Source organism: Centruroides sculpturatus, unplaced genomic scaffold (assembly GCF_000671375.1).
Source record: "Centruroides sculpturatus isolate CEXI.00-Female unplaced genomic scaffold, Cexi_2.0 scaffold939, whole genome shotgun sequence".
Classification (NCBI taxonomy): Eukaryota; Metazoa; Arthropoda; class Arachnida; order Scorpiones; family Buthidae; genus Centruroides; species Centruroides sculpturatus.
In genome coordinates, this window is record NW_019385275.1 from 160738 (window position 1) to 181074 (window position 20337).

The 20337-nt window shown below is 30.5% G+C and overlaps 1 protein-coding gene across 1 annotated transcript in view; it reads left to right on the top strand.

Annotated features, from left to right (window-relative positions):
- Window positions 1-2637: 2637 nt before the first annotated feature.
- The window catches only part of LOC111637048, a 45450-nt gene continuing 27750 nt past the window's right edge, over window positions 2638-20337 (top strand). Inside the window, exons 1-4 of the mRNA XM_023382453.1 lie at window positions 2638-2739; window positions 2966-3222; window positions 3376-3485; window positions 11805-11863. Of these exons, the coding sequence (XP_023238221.1) occupies window positions 2638-2739; window positions 2966-3222; window positions 3376-3485; window positions 11805-11863 (528 nt within the window). The remainder of the gene's footprint in view (window positions 2740-2965; window positions 3223-3375; window positions 3486-11804; window positions 11864-20337) is intronic.

The following is a 20337-nucleotide window of genomic DNA, read 5'->3' on the forward strand; positions in this document are numbered from 1 at the left end:
GAGGAGGAGGTGGAGGAACACTTTCTTCACACATTCATACAGATACAGACTTTTTACACATTGCAGCAGGTCTCTTTTTATTGTTTTTTAATCGGAGTCAGATTCAGGAGAGGCTACCGGAGCTTGCAGGGTTAACTCCTCTTGTTCCATCCTTTGTTTTTTGGCAGTTGGTTTCTTGAAAAACATATCCCAGGTGGTCTGTTTCTCTCTCTTCTTCAACACCTGTCGGAAATAACGGGAAAGAGTGTTATTGTAGAGATCATTGATCCTATTAGTCTCAGCTCTGTTTGGATATTGAGTGTTGGCAAACTCCTGAACCTCTCCCCATTTGACAAGGAAGTTTTTCTCAACTTTCACTTTTTCTGATGATTTCTTGCTATGTTTCAATTGAAATCACCTTTCTGTTTTTTAGAAGCCATGATTTGCACAACACTTGAATAAATGTAAATACCCTGCATTGAGGTAATGTACGTAATAAACAAGAGAGCAAGTTGAATTCCAACGGGAGCTCTGTACTTCAGATATACTAATAATATATTCTAATAATACTAATATATTGTAAAAATAGCATATTGTCATTGGCAACGGCAAAAGAGTGGAAACATCATTCGCACTTGTTCGTAGAAAGTCCGTTGTTCGCCTCACGTAACTGCCGAACGGAAAGTCCGTTGTTCGCAGCCAGTCCGTTGCTCGAGTTACGTAACGGTCAAACAGAAAATCCGTTGTTCGCAGCGTCCGTTATTCGAGGCGTACGTTATACGAGGCACCACTGTATTTGAAAATATCAATAAAACAGTTCGGATTTGATTTCACTTTATTTAAAAGTTACATTTAAATTAGATAGATGTTTTTAAAAGTTTATTTCAAATTAAAGTTTCAAATTAATATTAATAATGATCAATTGCATGTTTAATTATGGCGAAACCGGTTTCTATGTAAGTGTTATAAGACACGTGAAAAAATCCGGAAAACTCCACGTGACCAGTTTGTGTTCAGTAGTTTTATAACGTTATCAAGGTTATTTATAATGTAGTTTCAAAATGCAAGGCCAACTATCAAAGTAGTTAACCTTGTATTATAATGAGATTCGCTGAAATACAAGGCTGAGTCATTATTAAAAGTTACCATGTACAGTACCTGTCTGCAAAGTAGTTTTAAAACACGTTTTATCTAAAATAATAAAGATATTAAACTTTTATACAATAATATATTATTAACAACTCGGATGTAGGCCTATGTTATTTTTATGAACATTAATACTGTTTTCTAAAGCGAAAAGTGCCAATTTTCTTCTTCTTATTTTAGTGAAAAGCTTCTTTATTAACCATTATTTATAAGCATATTTTTATATTATTAAATGTAAATTATCTGATATTGAAAACTAACAATTCAAATATACTTAACTTCATATAATAATGTGATGTCATGCAAACTCACAACAACACCAGCCATTATTCCTCTTGTATGTTCTACATTTGATTTGACAACTCGATAAGTGTTCCAATAAGAACCAGGTCTCTTCTAGCAGTTCGTACTTGTTTATTATTGTTTCTGGTTGTCAAAATTCTCGAAGAATGATGCGTTCATCTTGAACAGATAGAAATGGGGGTGTCCAGTATTCTTTTTTTTCCATATTTTTCACGGATTTTAAAATATCAATCGTAAAATCAGCAGCTCCTCCTATTTTCTATGTTTACTGATTTATTGATATTCCAGTTTTAAAAAAGCTTTAAAAAAATTTACAATGATATGTGAACTAATTAATCAAACGATAATCCCAAATTCATCGGGTCTTAACCTGTCTCATTAAATATAAAGTGTGAGTAATTTGGTCTAGAAATAGGTGATTAAGTTTCCATCTTGCATCGTTTGATTACTTTATAATTTCGGGTTTAGTTTACTGTATAATTATATAAATTAATATTTAAAGATATATACACAAACTAAAAATTACTAAATGTAATATTAAATATTTTTTTGTTATTCTTAAAAATATTTGTTTATTGCTTTCTTTTTATTTAATTTAGAGTAATTTACTTTATATATTTAAAATATTCTGATTTAAAATTTATTATATAGTTTTAAATGCATTAAGAATGCATTTTTGCCCACCAGTAACTGAGTAGATAAAACCGTTAAACACTGGTAACTAGTTGATCGTGAGTTCGTGACTCGCCAACGGGCTGACCAAATGGAGTTTTCCGGGTTTTCTTTACTTTAGTAACACCTAAATAGGGACAAATTTCCCTTAAAAGATCTTCCAGGAGGCTTCTCCCCTTGGCAGATCGCTCATGTTTTCGCGGTCGCGGTATATTGTCAAGTGTAAATCATTTATGTTTATTAGTTTTTATAACAAAAGAGTGCTCAACTGGAACGAACGCCTACAAAATAAAAGTTAGTTCAGAAGTGTTAAAAACTGTCTTGCTCTACCTCAATTGTTTAGGTCGTTTTCCAATCATTAACAGAGTGACCTATTAATACATATTGTCAGAAATTTATTGTTTTTAGAGAAGCACATTGAATGAAGCCCCAATATAACACAGATTAAACAAATGCTCGCCTTCCCTTGAAATTGGAGGTGATGGAAGATAACATGGCTTCTCAAATGGAACCTTTGGAAGCAAGCCTGCAGTAGCTATGCGGTTACATATGAAGACTAGTAAAGTTCAGGCTTCTACATTAATGTCGGCTATTGGACCGGCGGCAGCATTGATCTACAATACATTTGATTTATCAGAGGTAGAGCAGAATAACGTGGATGCCATTAACACTAAATGAAGCCATTGATATTTATCACGAAAGTGACTAAAGGAAATGAATATGGCTTCTGACACTAACGAGAGAGAAATAATGCTCATTAGGAATTCTAAAATGATAGTTTCAAGTAAATTTAATAATTAAACGATGTTGCGGATGTGGGATATCGTACGTCTTTAAGTTCCCTGCGTTTAATGTTAATTGCAAGGTTTGCAATAAGAAAGGACATTACTCTCGGCAATGTAAAAATAAAGTGAAGCAGAAAACGAAAACTTATAAGAAAGCCGTATACGAAACTCTAGAAGTTTATGAACATAATAGTGTTGATAAATCAAACAACTACTCGTATGACACCGTTTATGTTAACAGAGTATCGGCAAATGAACAGAGAGCTTGGTTTACAATGCTAACATTTAAAAACGGATTAGCCGGATTAGCCGTAAATTTTAAATACTGGTGTCGAAGGTAATATCACAGCAAAGTTGGCAGAAAACCACAGGTACCTATTCTAACATAAGGAGACTGAGAACTTTTAATAATGGGAGAGGCACAGGTCAATTGTACTATTCAAAACAAACCGGTTAAACTTCGATTTATAATAGTCAAAGGAAATTTTAGCTGTATCCTGGGTTGCTCCAAATGTGAAAAGTTCGGTCTAGTGATGCTAAATAAAGAATGCGTCGAAGTTAACGAAATAGGAATTAGTTTTCCACAGTTTCAGGGTATAGGTTTGTCAAGGACTGAATATGATATAGAACTCCAAGAGGGAGCAACTTTGAAGATACATCCCTCTAGAAGAATGCCGATACCGTATATTATTCACGAAATAGTTAAAAAAAAAGATTGGCTCTATGATTAAGATGAAAATCTTGAAACTAGTAACACACCCAGCCCCTGCAGTTAATCCATTAGTGGTCATGAAGAAAGGGGAGAGAATACGCTTGTGTATGATCCGACAGATATCAATAACGCGATAAAGCGATGCCATTTTCCGCTTAAAAAAGTTGAATAAATAGTAGCTCGAGTGGAAACTGCCAAGTACTTTACAGTTTTAGATGCAAAAAGGGATTTGCAGCTTAGTGTATAAGCAAACATCAGGCTTATTGGCTTTCAAAAATGAGTACTATTTGGTTTTGCCTCAACTTGTTGGAATATCTCAGGTATTCCAACAAGTCGTACATTCAATTTTGAGTGATTTTGAAAATACTGAATGTTCGATGGACGACATCTTGTTATCGGTAAATACAAAGCATGAATTAAGGAAGTTAACACTAAAAGTCATCAAATGACTCATTGACAAAGGGCTTAAGTTAAATAAAGAAAAATGTGAATTCGAAAATGCTAGAGTCACGTCTTATGTCATATTTTTACGTCTAATGGCATTGAAATAGATCCTTCTAATATATTTTAGAAAGATCTATTTCAATGCTATTGGACATCACAAAACTCCCATCTGTCTCAAAGAATTACATAGATTTCTGGGAATGGTAAATTACGTGTCAAAATTCATACCAGACTACTCTATACTCTCTGAACCTTTACATAGACTTCTACAGAGAAATACTTTATGGGAATGATCTGCTAAGCAAGAAAATTATTTTTTAAATTAAAAGAAGTTTTATAGAATACGCCAAATCTGGCTTACTTTGAAACAAATAAATAGTAGTTTCAGTTGATCCCATGCAGAAGGAGCAGTACTTTATGAAAACGGCAGGCCAACGGCAACTAAGACATTGACAGAACCGTAACAACATTATGCTCAAATTGAAAAACAGGTCGTAGCCGTCTGTTTTGGATGTAAAAAATTTCATGAGTACATTTATGGCAAAGACATCATCATTGAAACAGATCACAAACCATTAGAAGCAATAGCAAAAAAGCCATTACAGTCTGCTCCGACACGACTACAGAGGATGCTTTTTTTTAAGGTTCCAGTATTCACCTAAGATCATTTACAAATAAGGTAAGGATATAACCATTTCAGATTCTCTTAATCGCGACTGTATCAATGATCCTTTGGATAGAAAGGCGGTCGAATCTTTTGAAGTTGTTCTAGATTTTCCTCTCCCATTGATAAGTTTTTCAGACTTTTTGGTAGCTGTCAATAACGATGAAGAGTTACAAAAACTAAAACGTTTAATCCTCGAGGGTTGGACCACAACAAAGAAGTTCTTTAGCGTTTGTAGAAGAATAATAGAGAAGAGCAAATAGTAAACGAAGATCTGCTATTCAAGACAGAACGTTTAATAGTTCCTAGTATTTTAAAGCCCAAATATTTAAAATTAATCCACCGAGGTCATCTAGGAGTTAATCTGTCGCTACATCGCGCCAGAGAGATTTTATTTTGTCATGGAATGACTCTTGACATTGAAGATTACGTACAAAGATGTCCAATTTGCCAGCAAACAGCGCAAGTTTCGAATACAGAATCGTTAATAATGAAACCGGTTTCTCGATTTCCTTGGCAAAGAGTAGCCACAGATCTATTTGAATATTATGGGGAACAGTATTGTCTTATTGTCGAATGTTACTCAAAATACTGTATTTTGATTTAAAAAAGTATTCGATTATCCGACTTCTCAGGAAGTAATCACTTATTTGAAGGATTGTTTCGAAAATCCTTCAAATAATGTTTCGTACTGGAATCGGATAATGGTCCACAATATTCGTCAGAAGCATTCCACAACTTTACAAAAAATTGAAAAATTTAATATATCACGTCAAGCCCGCATTATCCGAAATCGAATGGACTAGCTGAACGCTATGTGCAAATAGCAAAGTTAATCTTGAGACGTTGTGTTATGGAACATACGGATATACAACTGACACTTTTGAACTGGAGGAATACTCCTCGAAGGTACTTTTCCTCTCCTGCCCAACGTCTTTTTGGACGACATACTCGTGGATTAATACCGTTGCATCCATTGTCATGGTTGCCTAGAAAATCATCTTCTACATCTCTTCAAGTAATCGGAGAAAAGCAACGTGTGGAGCCACTACTTCTCCAAGAAATAAATCAGCATAAAAGGCCAATCAGTTAGACTGAGGACTACACCTAGAAATTTGATTCCAGCTACAACATATAGCACTATGGAGATCTTGCGTTCTTATATAATTAGAACTGGTGACAACGGAACCCTTCTTCACAATGCTGAAGTGCTACGACCACCCTCAGCAAGGATACCACCCAAACGCCTGATAGCAATTAGACCTCCTAAGTCTTCACCGCAGTCAGTGAAGACTTAGGAACTCGGAACCTCAAGACGTATTTCAGTTTCTGGATCTGACAGCATCCAGTGATGTCAATGACTAAAAAATACCCCATTCATACTCTAAAGGAGTACTCGGGAGAATAAGTCGTCCTCCGGGAATGAATGAATTTATAAATGGACATTCTTTTTGTCTTTATTTTCTTTTCTGTTTATCAGTTATTATCTTTTTTGTTGTAAAAGAAGATGTCAAGTGTAAATCAATTTATGTTTATTATCCTTAATTATAGGTTTAATTTATTCTTACACGTTTTAACTAAATAATCCTAGATTTATAGGTATAGTATTTCGTTCAGCAATTACAATATCCAAAGGTTAAAACGTACAATTTATTCAGTTCTTCTACATATGCATTTCGGGTCGTCGTGAACTCTCAACCCCTCTTACAAATTTTATAGTACTGAAGAGGGGTTGAGAGTTCAATATGACCCGAAATGCATATATAGAAGAACTGAATAAATTGTATTTCTTAATCTTAGGATATTGTACTTGCTGAACGGAATACTATACATATAAATCAGTGGCGTGCCGTGACATTTGATGATAGGGAAGCTGTATTTCGACTTCCAAGGGCAATCACTTAATTGCGCGTTAGTGATGGTCTACGGTTCATTCGTACGTGCGTGGTGGCGGAGGAGACAAAGACGACAAATATCTGACAAATTAGGACAATCAGCTGTTCGGACATCCTGGGCGTCGATGTGGTTCTTTGATCATCGATCGAAGGTGGCCCCGGGACAGCGGCCAACTTCTGTAAGACACAGGAAGACTTCGTCTGTTGGCGTCGGGACACGGTCTAAGTCCAAAGTGGGTCACAGGTTGGCACAGTAGACGAGAAACTCCTTTTTTTGCGCGTTGACACACGCGTTTTGGTTATTTGGAACGTTAACCGAGTGCGAGGTGTCCTTGATTGTCGGGGATTATATCAATCTCCGCTCTTTCTTTCGTCCATTTTGATTGGTCGTTCTCCCTCAATTACGTTTCCCGAGTGGCTGGTTCCTCGTTACTAAGCGTAACGAGACTCCTACCTGGAGCGCGAGAAACGTCAAAATCAAAGATTCGATCTTCCACCGATCATAAGATGACTTCCTTCTGCGATTTATAATTTCTGGTCGCAGTTTGATATAAACAATAGATGTCCGATTATAAATGAGTTTTCCTATGTTTTTAAACTAATAAATTTTTCTGTAAATTACCGTTTTTTCGCGTATTTCGTGACGATTCGGACCTGTCTGGAACCTCACATTTCCATAAAAATGTTAAACAAATAATGGAAATGACAAAAATAAACAATTTATGTATTTTAGTTCTAAAATACAAATAATACATACATAATACAAATTGATATGATACAAACAATGATAGAAAACTAACTCTATTCGGCGATTATTTTTCCACAAAGTCGTTAATTACTTTATTATAAAAGTCGCTGGTCGTCGACTCCATCAACATATTTAAAAGCTCTTTTTCTATCCAAGCAACGCTAGCGACGACAACTTTTCCTCCGACCGAGTGTTCCTGTGGTTGAAAAACTGAGCTCAACAGACGTACTGGTAGATGGTACCATAAAAATTAATATTAAATTATATAATTCTTTTAGTACATCTTTGTTCGGATCGTCATTAATTATAATACTTTTTATGTCTAAGAGTTACTTGTCAATATAGTCTGGACACTAATATAAAAATTGCGATTCACTACGTAATTTAAATAATTCAAAAAATTTTCCATAAAATCTAAAGTAATATTGAAATTCAGAGCCCTCTAATAATGAAAGTGAAACTCAAAGACAAATTTTGCCATCATTTTTACAAGATTGGATTAATTTGAACTACTGTATTTAATATTTTATGTAGCAGTAGAGTAATTCCGGGATAGATATGGCCATTCGGGAAAGAGTGCCAATCGCTGTAAATCCGAAAATGGAAGTTATAGATCCGAGGTGCACTCGTCAGTGGGAGCGAGAATTGTACTGAAATGGTGTATGGTATAACGTGTCTCGAGAAATCTTACTGTTAAGGAAAGAATAAATATTTTGTTTTGCCATATAGTAAATATTTTACCTGGCACTTACAAAGGTTACAAAGTACTACTTATAACGAAACAAAAATCGATGAAAACTTTCATCCATACGTTCAGGTATACCTGGATGTATACCTGAACGTATACATCCAGGTACGGCTTTACGTAAATCACTGTGTTGTCTGGATGTGACTTTGAATCATATTCGTAGAAGACGATAAGCGTCTACGAATACAAGCTCCATATAAACTGAGAGAGTTGTCCACGCCACTGCTATTCGCTACATTTCGTAAATTAATACTGAAATGAGTAGTAACTGATTGTAATATTAACAAATACATAAGAAAACCGAATAGTTCCTGAGACATTTGGCGTTAAAAATTTTTAAGTACCATAATCGATACCATCACTCGTACTGTCTGTACGAATGATGGTATCGACTTTTCTTACTTTACACCTACTACTCATATTTCTGTTATAATTTCAAGAAATTGGAAACTGATCACTTAGTCATTAAAAATTAATTCTAGTTCAAGGCAAAAAAGATAGAGAAACTGTTAAAAGTAAAGTCAGAAACGTAACATTAAATACAATAACTTCCACTATAAAAAGTGAAATGTAAATACAAACGTGTCCACACTTAACAGAGCATCAGATAAGAGAGGCGGCTCACTTAAGAAAACATTCTCCCATGTACTGTACCTGATTTGTCCCCCTTATGTTTTACATTGCCCACACTGATATTAATAGAGCAGCAGATAGCATAGTAGTCAGTTTAAACGACCGTCTGTCGGTTCCATTTTTGTACCAGAAATCTGCATAAGGGAATATTATTCTAAAAAGATTTATAAGAATCTATCTTTTTTCTTACGGTATATCACCGCCTAAGGCCATAAGACTTTATACGCTTTGATATTTGTTTAGATTTTTCACTAATTAGTTTTCTAACCAGTCAAAAGATTTCCTACAAAATCATAATAAACAGATTTTATTGGACATACACGCGGGAAGAAATTACATATTAAAAACGTACTATAAAATATGTATGAGCAAGTAGTCATCTGGAAGCTATCAGATTTCGGAGGTCTCGTGGCATTACTTTAAAGGGAAACCGTACGTATTTGTTTTTATATTGCATGTTCCATTAGAGAACATCCAGAAATTTTGGAACAAGGATGCTTACATCTTTTAAATAGACCTCCTATTGTATTTCTTAAAAGAAATGAAAGTAATGAGACTGGTAAGTATACTGTATCTAATGATTATTCATAGAATAATACATATTGATTTTCGTTCTTATCAATGTTAACTACAATAAAATTATGTGCTAATGAATTTTAACGTTCCCGAATGTGTTATAAAGATCTCCCAAGATGCAAAACAGTGAAAAGAATAGAATAACGTTAACAATCCCCTGAGCCATCTTGTTACTTCGGATAAGCGCTATAAGTCGAGTCTGCTCAATCGACTTATAGCGCTTAGCATATGGTTTAAAGGCGAATTAGAGGAGCTAGCTCGTTGCAAGTGGATTGTAATTTCAATAATATTTTAGACTGTACTTTAAAATATAACGTTTATGTTATATTCTAAAGTACAAAGTATATTGAAGCGAATGAAATTGCAGGATAATGTGAATTAAATTAGGAATTTCAAAATTAATCAAAAAATAAATTTGAAAAATTTTATGAAATCGAATTAGTTGTACGATATAACTCAATTTCGATAATAAAAGTGTTACGTTACACACACACACAAAAAAAAATTATTATTGGCTTTTTCTCCTGTATCATAAATGCTTGTGATATTGTAGTGTTGGATACTTATTTTATTTCTTAAATTTTATCGATATTTTTATTACTTGTTAGACTGTTTAGGAGTTTCTTTTATTACTTTTGAAACCGATTATTTGCCCGTTTTCTTATTTTGTGACATTTGTAAAACATTGTAATCTGACTTATCTTAGATTTTTAATTTTAGTGATTAGGATCGTTAAATGTTTTTCTTTGCTTTAAAAAATGAATATTATACTTGCGGTTATCAAAATAAAGTCACGGTCATACAAATGCCAGCGAGCAATGTAACGACGTCGAATAAAGGCATTTCTTGTATTCAAGTTTCTCGGTCTCGCTGACTATTATTACTGTATTTGGTGGAATCATTTTCTCCAAATTATGAATTGATACAAAAATTAGTGCCACAGCATTTTAAAGCCACTAAGATTATGATAGAGAGAAGACATTGATCTGATTCCGCTAAATAATAGTAGTTTTCTAAATATGCTATCCATTACATTGTTTTTAATTTACTGTTAACTTATTCTAGATGTATCCTTTTTTGCCATAATATTATTATTAGGGTGTAGAGCATAGTCAAGAGCGTAGGATGAAAAAAAAAGGAAGAGAGTGAGAGGAGGAGAAAGAAAGACGATAAGTCATCCTCATTCTTATCCTAAGATAGCTAGAGAAAGTGGTAAAGCATAAAAATACTTGTTGAGCTGCAATTTGAAAAAATTGTAGACCTATAAATTTACGCTGTCGTCTGTTTGTCTGTCCGTCCATCTTTCTTTAATCTGGAAACGGAGTTAGATAGACGAAATTCGAGACAATATGTAGAAATATTAGGAGCTTGGAGGTCTCGATTAACTGTATATGAACTTATGAAGTCATTTTATTTCAATTCGAAAAGTTTCCTCTTAACAAATGACCGGCATGACTCCATTGCTAAAAGAAAAGTATGATGTACAGGTGCAAGACATTTTTAAATGCATAAAAGAGCAATAAATTTTCTTTTTGAATATAGTATTATCAAGATTCTTGTTATAGAGATGTTATCTTATCAGTTTACTCAGCTTACATAATTGATAAAAAATTTTCCTTTTTAAAATTCATTCGGCAGTAAAATGTTTATCAAAAACAGATAAACTTTTTAACAGATTGGAAAGTTCTTTTTTTATAAAATCAATAAACATAAAAATATAATTGGAATTTTTTTCGAAATTCTCATCAATTATTAACTCTCCCCCAGATTTTTACATTTTTGGATTTAGGACACCTTGAAACGTTGAGAAATGCAAAAAAGTTAGGGGGTAATTTCCATATGTGTGGATATTAGTGTGTGCACGATTTTGTTTACCCTTTGAAGCTTAATAACTCCTGTGCTTTTTGTCGAAAATTTCTGAAATTTTGCAGGGAGGTTTGTGTATTAGCGCGGTTGATGCTGTTAAATTTTGGTGGTTAAACGTCGACGGGGTGAGGAGATAATGAGGGTCGGACTTAATGACGATTTTAATCGTTATTAGCATTTACAAGTTTTTATAAAACCCATCCCTACTCTCAAAATTAAGTTTTTTTGCCATTTTATATTAGTTAAAAATAAAAAAAACTTTTAAAAATAATACATAACAGATGACGCCACCAAAATTTTAAATTAACATATGCATTTCTAATATGATAAATACTATAATTCTACGTATAATTACTTTTATGGATAGATTAAAATTGCACGATTGAAAGAAGAAATAATACTAAATATTTTTTTTATTAATCTATATTTAGTATGTTTTAATAAAATGCGAGAAATAATAATTCTAATTAAGCAGCAAATCATTCATTATAATTAAATCAGTGTAATGATGTTGTAATTAATAATATACTTTAAGAAACAAAGAGTAAATTGCTATATTTAAAACTAATACACATGTAAAAATAAAATATATTTCGGTAGTAATTAATTTCAAATATTGCAATTAAATCATTCTATTTTGTCATTCTATTCTATTCTGGAATAATTCGGAATATTTCTATCTGGTTTTCGCCTTAAGTCATCAAAATTTCCTCTGTTTTCGTGCAGTTAATACTATTTTTAACTGTCCATCGATCTATTTTTATTTATGATTTTAACTATTATAAATCTTGTTGTGAGAGATACGAGCTTTAAAATGTTGTGGCTTTTATTTTCTTCCTAGTTTATGATTCTTTTGTTTGTATCTTAAAAACTTTTACTATATTAATACGAGTTTAAATCACACACATAACAGCATTACTTTTGTACAAACTGTTTTTCTTAATAAACTCTCAATACATATATATGAAAATTCTTTTTAAGTTATCATTTCATTAAAAAATTAATTCATCTGCCTCTTATTTATAAAATTAAAAAGATTTTTTTGAGAAAATAATTATATTCTTTTATTAACAAATAAATCTTTTCATTTGTTACTAAAAATAAAAATAATTTTAATATTAGCTTAAAAATTTACATAATTAATTATAAAATTAGGCAGAGATTTTATATACACTTAGTATATCATAAAAACAACGAAAAATCACACTCGAATTATTGATTTGTAGTTCATTTCCCAATAAAAAAAAAAGTCTCAAAGACTAACAATTCGTCGTCAGACACTAGTCAGATGGAATGTAATGTGTTTAGCTATAGGTATTACTGCAAACGACAGAAGCTAAAGCTTGCAGATTCGAGACGAGCCATTAAAAACGATGCTAAGTGAACATGTTGGTGACATTAAGTGTGATGACTAAATACAACATTAATGTGCAAAGCATTGTTAAAATTTCGAAATAGATTTTGTAGTAGTATCGATTTTTACCGAATTACGACATATTCTATATGAAAGAAAAAAAGTTTAATTTATGAAAAAAAAAAGGAAAAAGATTTTATTAACATGAAAAATATATGTAGCTAGAGAGGTTGGGGCCGAAGTTTTCATCTCTCAAACGTGAACGTCGAACGTCGAGCATCGCTTACAAGATTGCGGAGCTCGACGTTCGGCGTTCACGTTTGAGAGATGAAAACTTCGGCCGCAACCTCTCTATTTTCTCTAAATACAATAAACAAAAATACCGAATTAATTTAATATAGCGCATTAATTAATAAATTATTAACTAAATAATTAAAATATTACGTATTCTGGTAAATTTAATATGAAAATATAATCTAATTCATGTTTTTTTTAAAGAATAATTTTAAAGTTTGATTAACAAATTAAATCCTAATTATGTTATTTATCTATCAAAACTATCTATATCAAAAGATAGAAAATAATAGATATAGAAAATAATTATATTATTCATCTATCTATTAAACGTTTATGAATATGTAATAATTACAGAAAATTATTTTAAATGAAATTAAATCTGCTTGACTTTTCCTGAACTGTTACTTTGCAATTATACAACTTCTTTTTTTTATATCAGTGTTGATGAGATAACGATGATATATCGACGGCATAATTGCTACTGTAACGATGTAATTGTGACAACACAATAACAGCTAATGATGCGCACCCTTCAGCTGTTTAGCAAAATGGTCATGATTTTTATCTGTTGTACGCTTTAAATGACATATTTATTGTATTATTTGCTTTTTTAATTAATTAATTCGCATTTTTCTTCGCTTTCATTATAATTACTGTATACATAAAAACCTAGATTTGGTTCTTATAATTAAATTTCTTTTTTAACAATTATTTTTAATGGGTCTAAACAAAAGTATAATAAAAAAATTGAAATTAGTAAATTACATTAAATAATAAATTTACAAAAAGCTTTTAAGTAAATTGATATTCGTTATGCAAGTTACATAATTTACTATTGAATACATTCGATATAATATATTTATCATAAGAAATAATGTACTATACATATAACAGTTACATAAAATAAAGCTATTTAATTATTAATTTTATACATAGTTATTATAATGTTTTTCAGATAAATGAATATAGTCTACATGTTTAATTTAATCATTTCTTAATTTATAAATAAGAAAACTTGAGTTAATTTCATAGTTTACATTGACCAGAATTTCATTTTGATTATGATTAAAGCTATTTATATAAAATATTTCTTATTATATTTTTAATGATTAATATATATATAAATATAAAGCAAAATAAATAATGAAATTTTCTTCTTATTTTAACTTATTTATACGATTTTTTAGTGCTTAGAAGTCATAGCCTCAATTATTATATACGTGTTTATATATGTATAAATTTTAATGTACACATTTAATTTTCTTTTATAATAAATTTAAGTTGGCAAATATTTAAAATATAATTAGAACTTTTTATTTTTAAATTAAGTTTTTAAAATAAAAATTGTAAAGAGTAGAAATTTACTAATAAATATATGTGTCAACGGAAGATGTTTCGAGTCGATCGACTTTCAGGAAATGCATCAATCGATTTTAAGAAGATTCTTACTTCTTAAGTGCAAATTTTCAGTTCTCATTTTGTTCAGAAAAAAATTGCCATTTAGAAAATTAAAGGTCCTTTATGAAGAAGAAAAATTAGAAATAGAGAAAAACATATGTTTAAAGTCATGATTTTAATCGATATTTTCTAAATCGATAAGTAAATTTTCAACCAGTAAATTGTTATTTTAAAATTAGAACACTCAATACTATTTAAAAATAAATTTATTTGTTAAAATATAAAAGTATATTATGTAAAAGTTTAATTTTTATTATTTGAAGAAATTTCTCTGTTGTTTTTAATTTGAATGTCATTTTATAAGAAGTTAAAAATCCTTAAAATACCAAAAAATTTTATGAACTTTTATATGAAAAATTATCGTTCTTTTTAATTCAGATTATAAAATATAACATTGTAGAAACTTAACCTATAATTTAATATAAAAGCAAACTTTATTTACTTTTAGAATAAGATTATTTTAAAAATTTTATATTAAAATATCGATTGTCAGAGAGTTAATGCCTCGAACTTAGCACGAAAGATACTTTCTTATTATACTCATTTTTCTCTTTTAATTTATTTTTTTTTCACATTTTATAATAGATGAAACATAACTTGCACTTCTAGAATAAAACATAAATATGTAACAATTAAACTTTTTCAGTAAAGTTTTGAAAGATGTACATATACATCTTATTTACTTAAATTATAGGGTGCTTCAAACACGTTAATACATACAGAAAATCGTTTCTAACGAGAAAAAAATGGCAGTATAATGTAACAATAATAAATGTTTCTTCACAGTTTTAGAGTCAATTATTAACACCATTTTATTAATATCTAAGAGGGTAATTTTGTACACAAAGACGATCCGTTGTTAGTAGATTTTCATGATATTTTGTTTAACCTACTTCAGCCAGAAGCTTTAGCACACTGTACGATTTCACAATACAGTAGGGCCATGTATCTCTAATAAACAATTGTTCATAGAACTAAGATATTTTTGAAACAACTTATATATTTCAGAATATATTTTGGAACATCTCTTTATATTCAAATGCTATTGAATTTAATACGCTTCTCCGAAATTGCTTGACCGAACTCGACAAAATGAAGTCTAGATCGATGAATGTCATAATCTATTTTTTTTTCAATCCTGAGTGGATAGTGTCTTCGAGGAATATCACGAGAAAACTCTGCCATAGGTTTAAGCTGGGATTTTGGGTGTTCAACTCAATTTATAGGCTTTGTAAGCAACGAATGCGATCTTGTTTTATTTATTAATTTGCTTCGTTAGGTTTCTCCTTGCAAAAGCAATTCTAAAAATCTTGTTCTATATAAGAAATAAATTATTATTTTAAAGAAAACAAATTTAAAATGAAGCAATTTTTATACAGTAATAGTAATATCAATAATTTTATTTTAGATAATTATAAAAATTATTATTTTAATCTTTTACTATTATTCTAAGTTCTTAATTAATAGACGTGTGTTTATTATTAATTAATTAATTCAATACGTTAAGACGAACTTTGTGTTTTCTTAAGTAAACATTAGCAAACTTTCTGATTGATTTATTTGTCATAAGTTGATTGTGGTTAGAAAAATGATTCAATAAATTGATTATGTACATACCAATGAGAAAAGAAAACAACATATAAATACATATATAAATCAACAATAACTTCTATTCGAAAGAGAAAAATCCATTTTTATTTATTTATTTATTCTTTCTTTGCATTAAAATACGAAAAAAGTTTAGAATAAATTTAAACTTTAATGATGAATTAAAAGAATTTAAATTAAAATTTTTTATTTTTTTTTTACATTTAAAACTTTTTAGTCTGATAAAGAAGATATAAATATGGATTTCTTCATTAATATTTAGTAAAAGCTTCAAATTTTTGAATATTTTATTCGAAGTAAATGAAGAAAATTCTAATTTCATGTCAGAATTAATAAAATATAATAAAAATCAAGACTTTTAAAAATAAAATTAAAACCTTTTATATAGCTTATACAAAAAAATAGTTAACATATTTTACAGAACGTTTCAGATTCAATATTTTTCAGATAAAAAGCAATTTTTCAATAAAATTTCTACGTTAATGTTTTGACTTAATGAATTATTTAGAATTGTAAAAAATAAACGTACTTTTGGTTTCAAATTTCTTAATTGTGCATTATTTATAATGCGTGTTTACGTTATACAGAATTTCCTTTGGTTTAATACAGGGTGTCCCTATAATCTGGATACATAGGCAAAAATACATATTTTCAAGAAATGAATTTTATTAACATCTTATTCAATTGGAGTATTAAATAATGTCTTCAAGATGATTTCCATCATTTTCAGAAAAAGAAATCGAGGACGCTAAGGTCAGGTGAACGAGGAGACCACTCCACATGACCACTTCTCACTACTGTAAGGTCTCGTTTTATGCAGTGGATACGTTCTACAGAAAAGCGCATATAAAAAATTCGCATAAAAAAAGACTTTACTTGCCTTGAAAAAGTAGGGATACGTTCCGTAATTTTCTAAAATCGCATAAAACTAAAACAACGAGTTAAAATTAACTTAAAACCGCATAAAAAAGTTTGCAGAAATTAAAAGAAATAGGCTGCTTAATAAATTACTTCGAATGTCTGAAAGAAATTCATAAAAAAACTTAAAATAAACTTAAATAAACTGAATTAAGTTTGAATACAAGTTTACTTTTCAATAAAATAAACTGAATTAAGTTTGAATACTATTGAAAAGTAATACAAGGGGAATCCCCGAATTGCAAAAGCTCATTCTAAAAACAAATCACTGACATCTGGATGTGAAGAGTTAAAACACCTTTAGTTCCTCGCCCGAGTCTCGGGCAGGTTACATAGCGTTACACAAAACACAGTCTTTAAATTTTTGAAATTTTCTTTCGAATTTTTGGAATGTTTTTGTCTCCAAATTTTTTAAAAATATTTAAGAATATACGGCCAGCTAGTGTTCACCTTACTTTAAACCCTTGTCCTCCCGCGACGTCTATGAGAATGCCCCGGGAAATCCAACTCCAGCTATGTTCAAGGTCATCCAGATGTGTAAACAATGACTCATCAGTGTTAAATTTCACAGACAGGCGAGACAAAGGAAGTTAAACTTTGAAGCTTTTTCTTCAAAATTAACGCATTTCTTTCGATTTTTTCAGTTTTAAGTATTTTTTATGTTTAATTACATTTATATCACAAATTGCTAGGAACTAAAGCGATTAAAGTAGATCTAGCTGTCCTTTACTTCCATAAACGTTATATGTCAGTGGAACAAATGGAGTGAGCTTTGAGCATTCCACGATTTTTGGAGACTGTCTATACGCGGGCTTCCTAAACAACCCTATATGTATGTTTGTCCAAGAAATTTTTGGATGAAATACAAACCGCACAACTTCAAACTCGCATAAAAATAATCCGCATAAAAAGAGACCTTACAGTAGTCATATCGTTTATGTCCACTGAGAAAGACCAGTTCAATTATTTCTTCTTTCGACAAAACCATACTTAATCTGTGGATGGAAAAATTATAGTTAATGAGATTTCCTATGTGTCCAGACTTTAGGGGAATCCTGTATATCGAAAAGTAAGATGCTACAACCATTACTCAAGATGATACGTACTATAGTATCATCTATATAACATCAGCATCGAACTGACATAAACTTATGCATTATTGCTATTTACATTGTTTATTACATAAATAAAGTTATGATATGTGATTGTCACTAACTTTTTTATATACTTGTAATATCTATGAATAAAGAATTACGTCAAATTGACACGTGGACTAAATATCACATCAATAAAAACCAGACTTATTACTGAAATATGGTCAATAATAACAGTGTGTTTATTTCATTTTACTTATGAATTACGTTCACTGACAAAAAGTTACACACTTAGAGAGCGTTGAAATTGAATGAAACTTTATTGGTGCCAACGTAATATCAATGGCAAAAAGTGATTAAAATATCGCAATTTCCTGTGGAACAATGATACAATTTAAAGAAGCCTTTAATACCTTGTACGACCTCTCCTTTCCTAGATACATGAGGCGGTACGATTAGGCATACATCTTACGCTATCCTGCAACAGATTTCCCTACAGATGTTACAACTGCAACTGCAGATTCTTTAGGCTCAAACATTTGTGAGACGATGTGCATGCCAGCTTTGCCCATCGTCTGACAAATGTTCGATTGATGATAGAATGATCGAAGTGTGGCTGCATAATAGAGACATTCTTGGAAATGCACCAGGCACGCTGCTAGGGTTTACTTGTTGGAAAATGGTTCTTTGATAGGAAACACGTTAGCGTATGTTCAGGTAATCTCGAATTCAAGCTCATGTTGTCAATGTTTCTCGCATTGCTATTAGGAGGTGACCTATTGTCATAAAAATTGGTTCTCCAGAATAGCACTTAATGGGGGTAGTGAGCTGCTCAACTGTAAAAAAGGAATTAAAGTTTACTCCAGTAGTCCTCTATTCACTTGTTGCAGATGTTCATTTTTGTCTCACTTTATCATGGTGGTATGTCTAGAGAATCCCGATCTGGCTGCATTGTAAATGCCCTGACACATCCACTGCCCCAACATCTGTTCATAGTCGAGTCTGAACGGCCCAGATGGCGAACAATTCGGAGAAACGGCCATTCCGCTTCTGTCAATCCGGTGATGCTGTCTTTGTCAAAACTCCGTCAGCTGTGTTTGACTGCACTGTCGTTCGAGGACCTCCAAACAAATGGACTAAAAATTCAGAACAGAGTGAGATTCTGCGAGGATTTTTATTATAGAATATCGGAGTACCAATTTTAAGGTACTCTAGTGGCATTAGCTGACACGCAATCGGTTCACAACTGTAATCATTTACATACCTATCTAAGACAGCTGTATGCCGAGTTTTAGTAATCGGAAATTCTTTCTGAATGCATAATTTTTTTGTCAACGAATAATATTAATATTTTTATGATAGACCATATAACTTCGTTATAGGGTCTATAAAGAAGCTTATTACTTTATCGATTTTCATTTAAATTTTAATTATAAATGATTTCTTAATGGTAATAGAAATATAAATAGCTAACTATATATTTATTTCAAATAAATTTTAAATATTTTCCGCTCTTATTTAGTAGATATTTAAATTCATAATTCTTTTCTATTAATCTTTTTCAATGTTAAGGCATTCTTCGAACTGTTGATGAATTCTACTATGGCTCCATATTTATTATTATTTTATATTTTTATTATAATAAATAAATATAGTTATATAATATAAAAGTTCTATACTATTTAAGCTATTTTTATGATTAGATTCTGTATCATATATCTAAAAAGTAGCAGAAAATATAATTAAAAAAAAAATTAAATTGCTTATATTATTATTATAATGAAAGTAATATAACTAATTTCCTCAAAAACATATTTTTACCGTTAGAAAAAACTAATCACCAACCTTATTTAAAGTAAGTAATTATAAAAGTAAACTTCATTTACTCTATTAATCAAATTGTTTTAGTAATAAAAATTTTCATTAATTATTCGACGGGTAAAGTTTATCGTAGACATTAAAAAAAATTTAATACACTTGATTGGTGTATTTATTCATTCAATGTTCATGGCATGTAATTAATGAAATTTTTATTGGTATGACAGTTTGATTAATATCTTAATTTAACGTAATTTGCTAATTATATATATTAAGTATGATATATCTAATGCAGATAGATCAGATTTCGTAGTAAGTATTTACTTAAGCTAGTTGATATAAAGTGAAGAACAAATGAAAAGTAGGTTAACACAAGATTCTTCATCTAAGTCATGAAATATAAAAATGGATATTATATACACAAATTAATTAGTAAAAGTTTTATGTTATTTCTTCTGCATCGCTTAATATAACAATATATTATTGCATATAAAGTAATTTTTCTTTAGTTTTTTAGTTAATCTTTATAGTTAATTCTTATACTGTATGTAAGGATAAACAGTAGTTGAGCCTTAACTGAAATTATTTTATATATATATATATATATATATATCGTCAT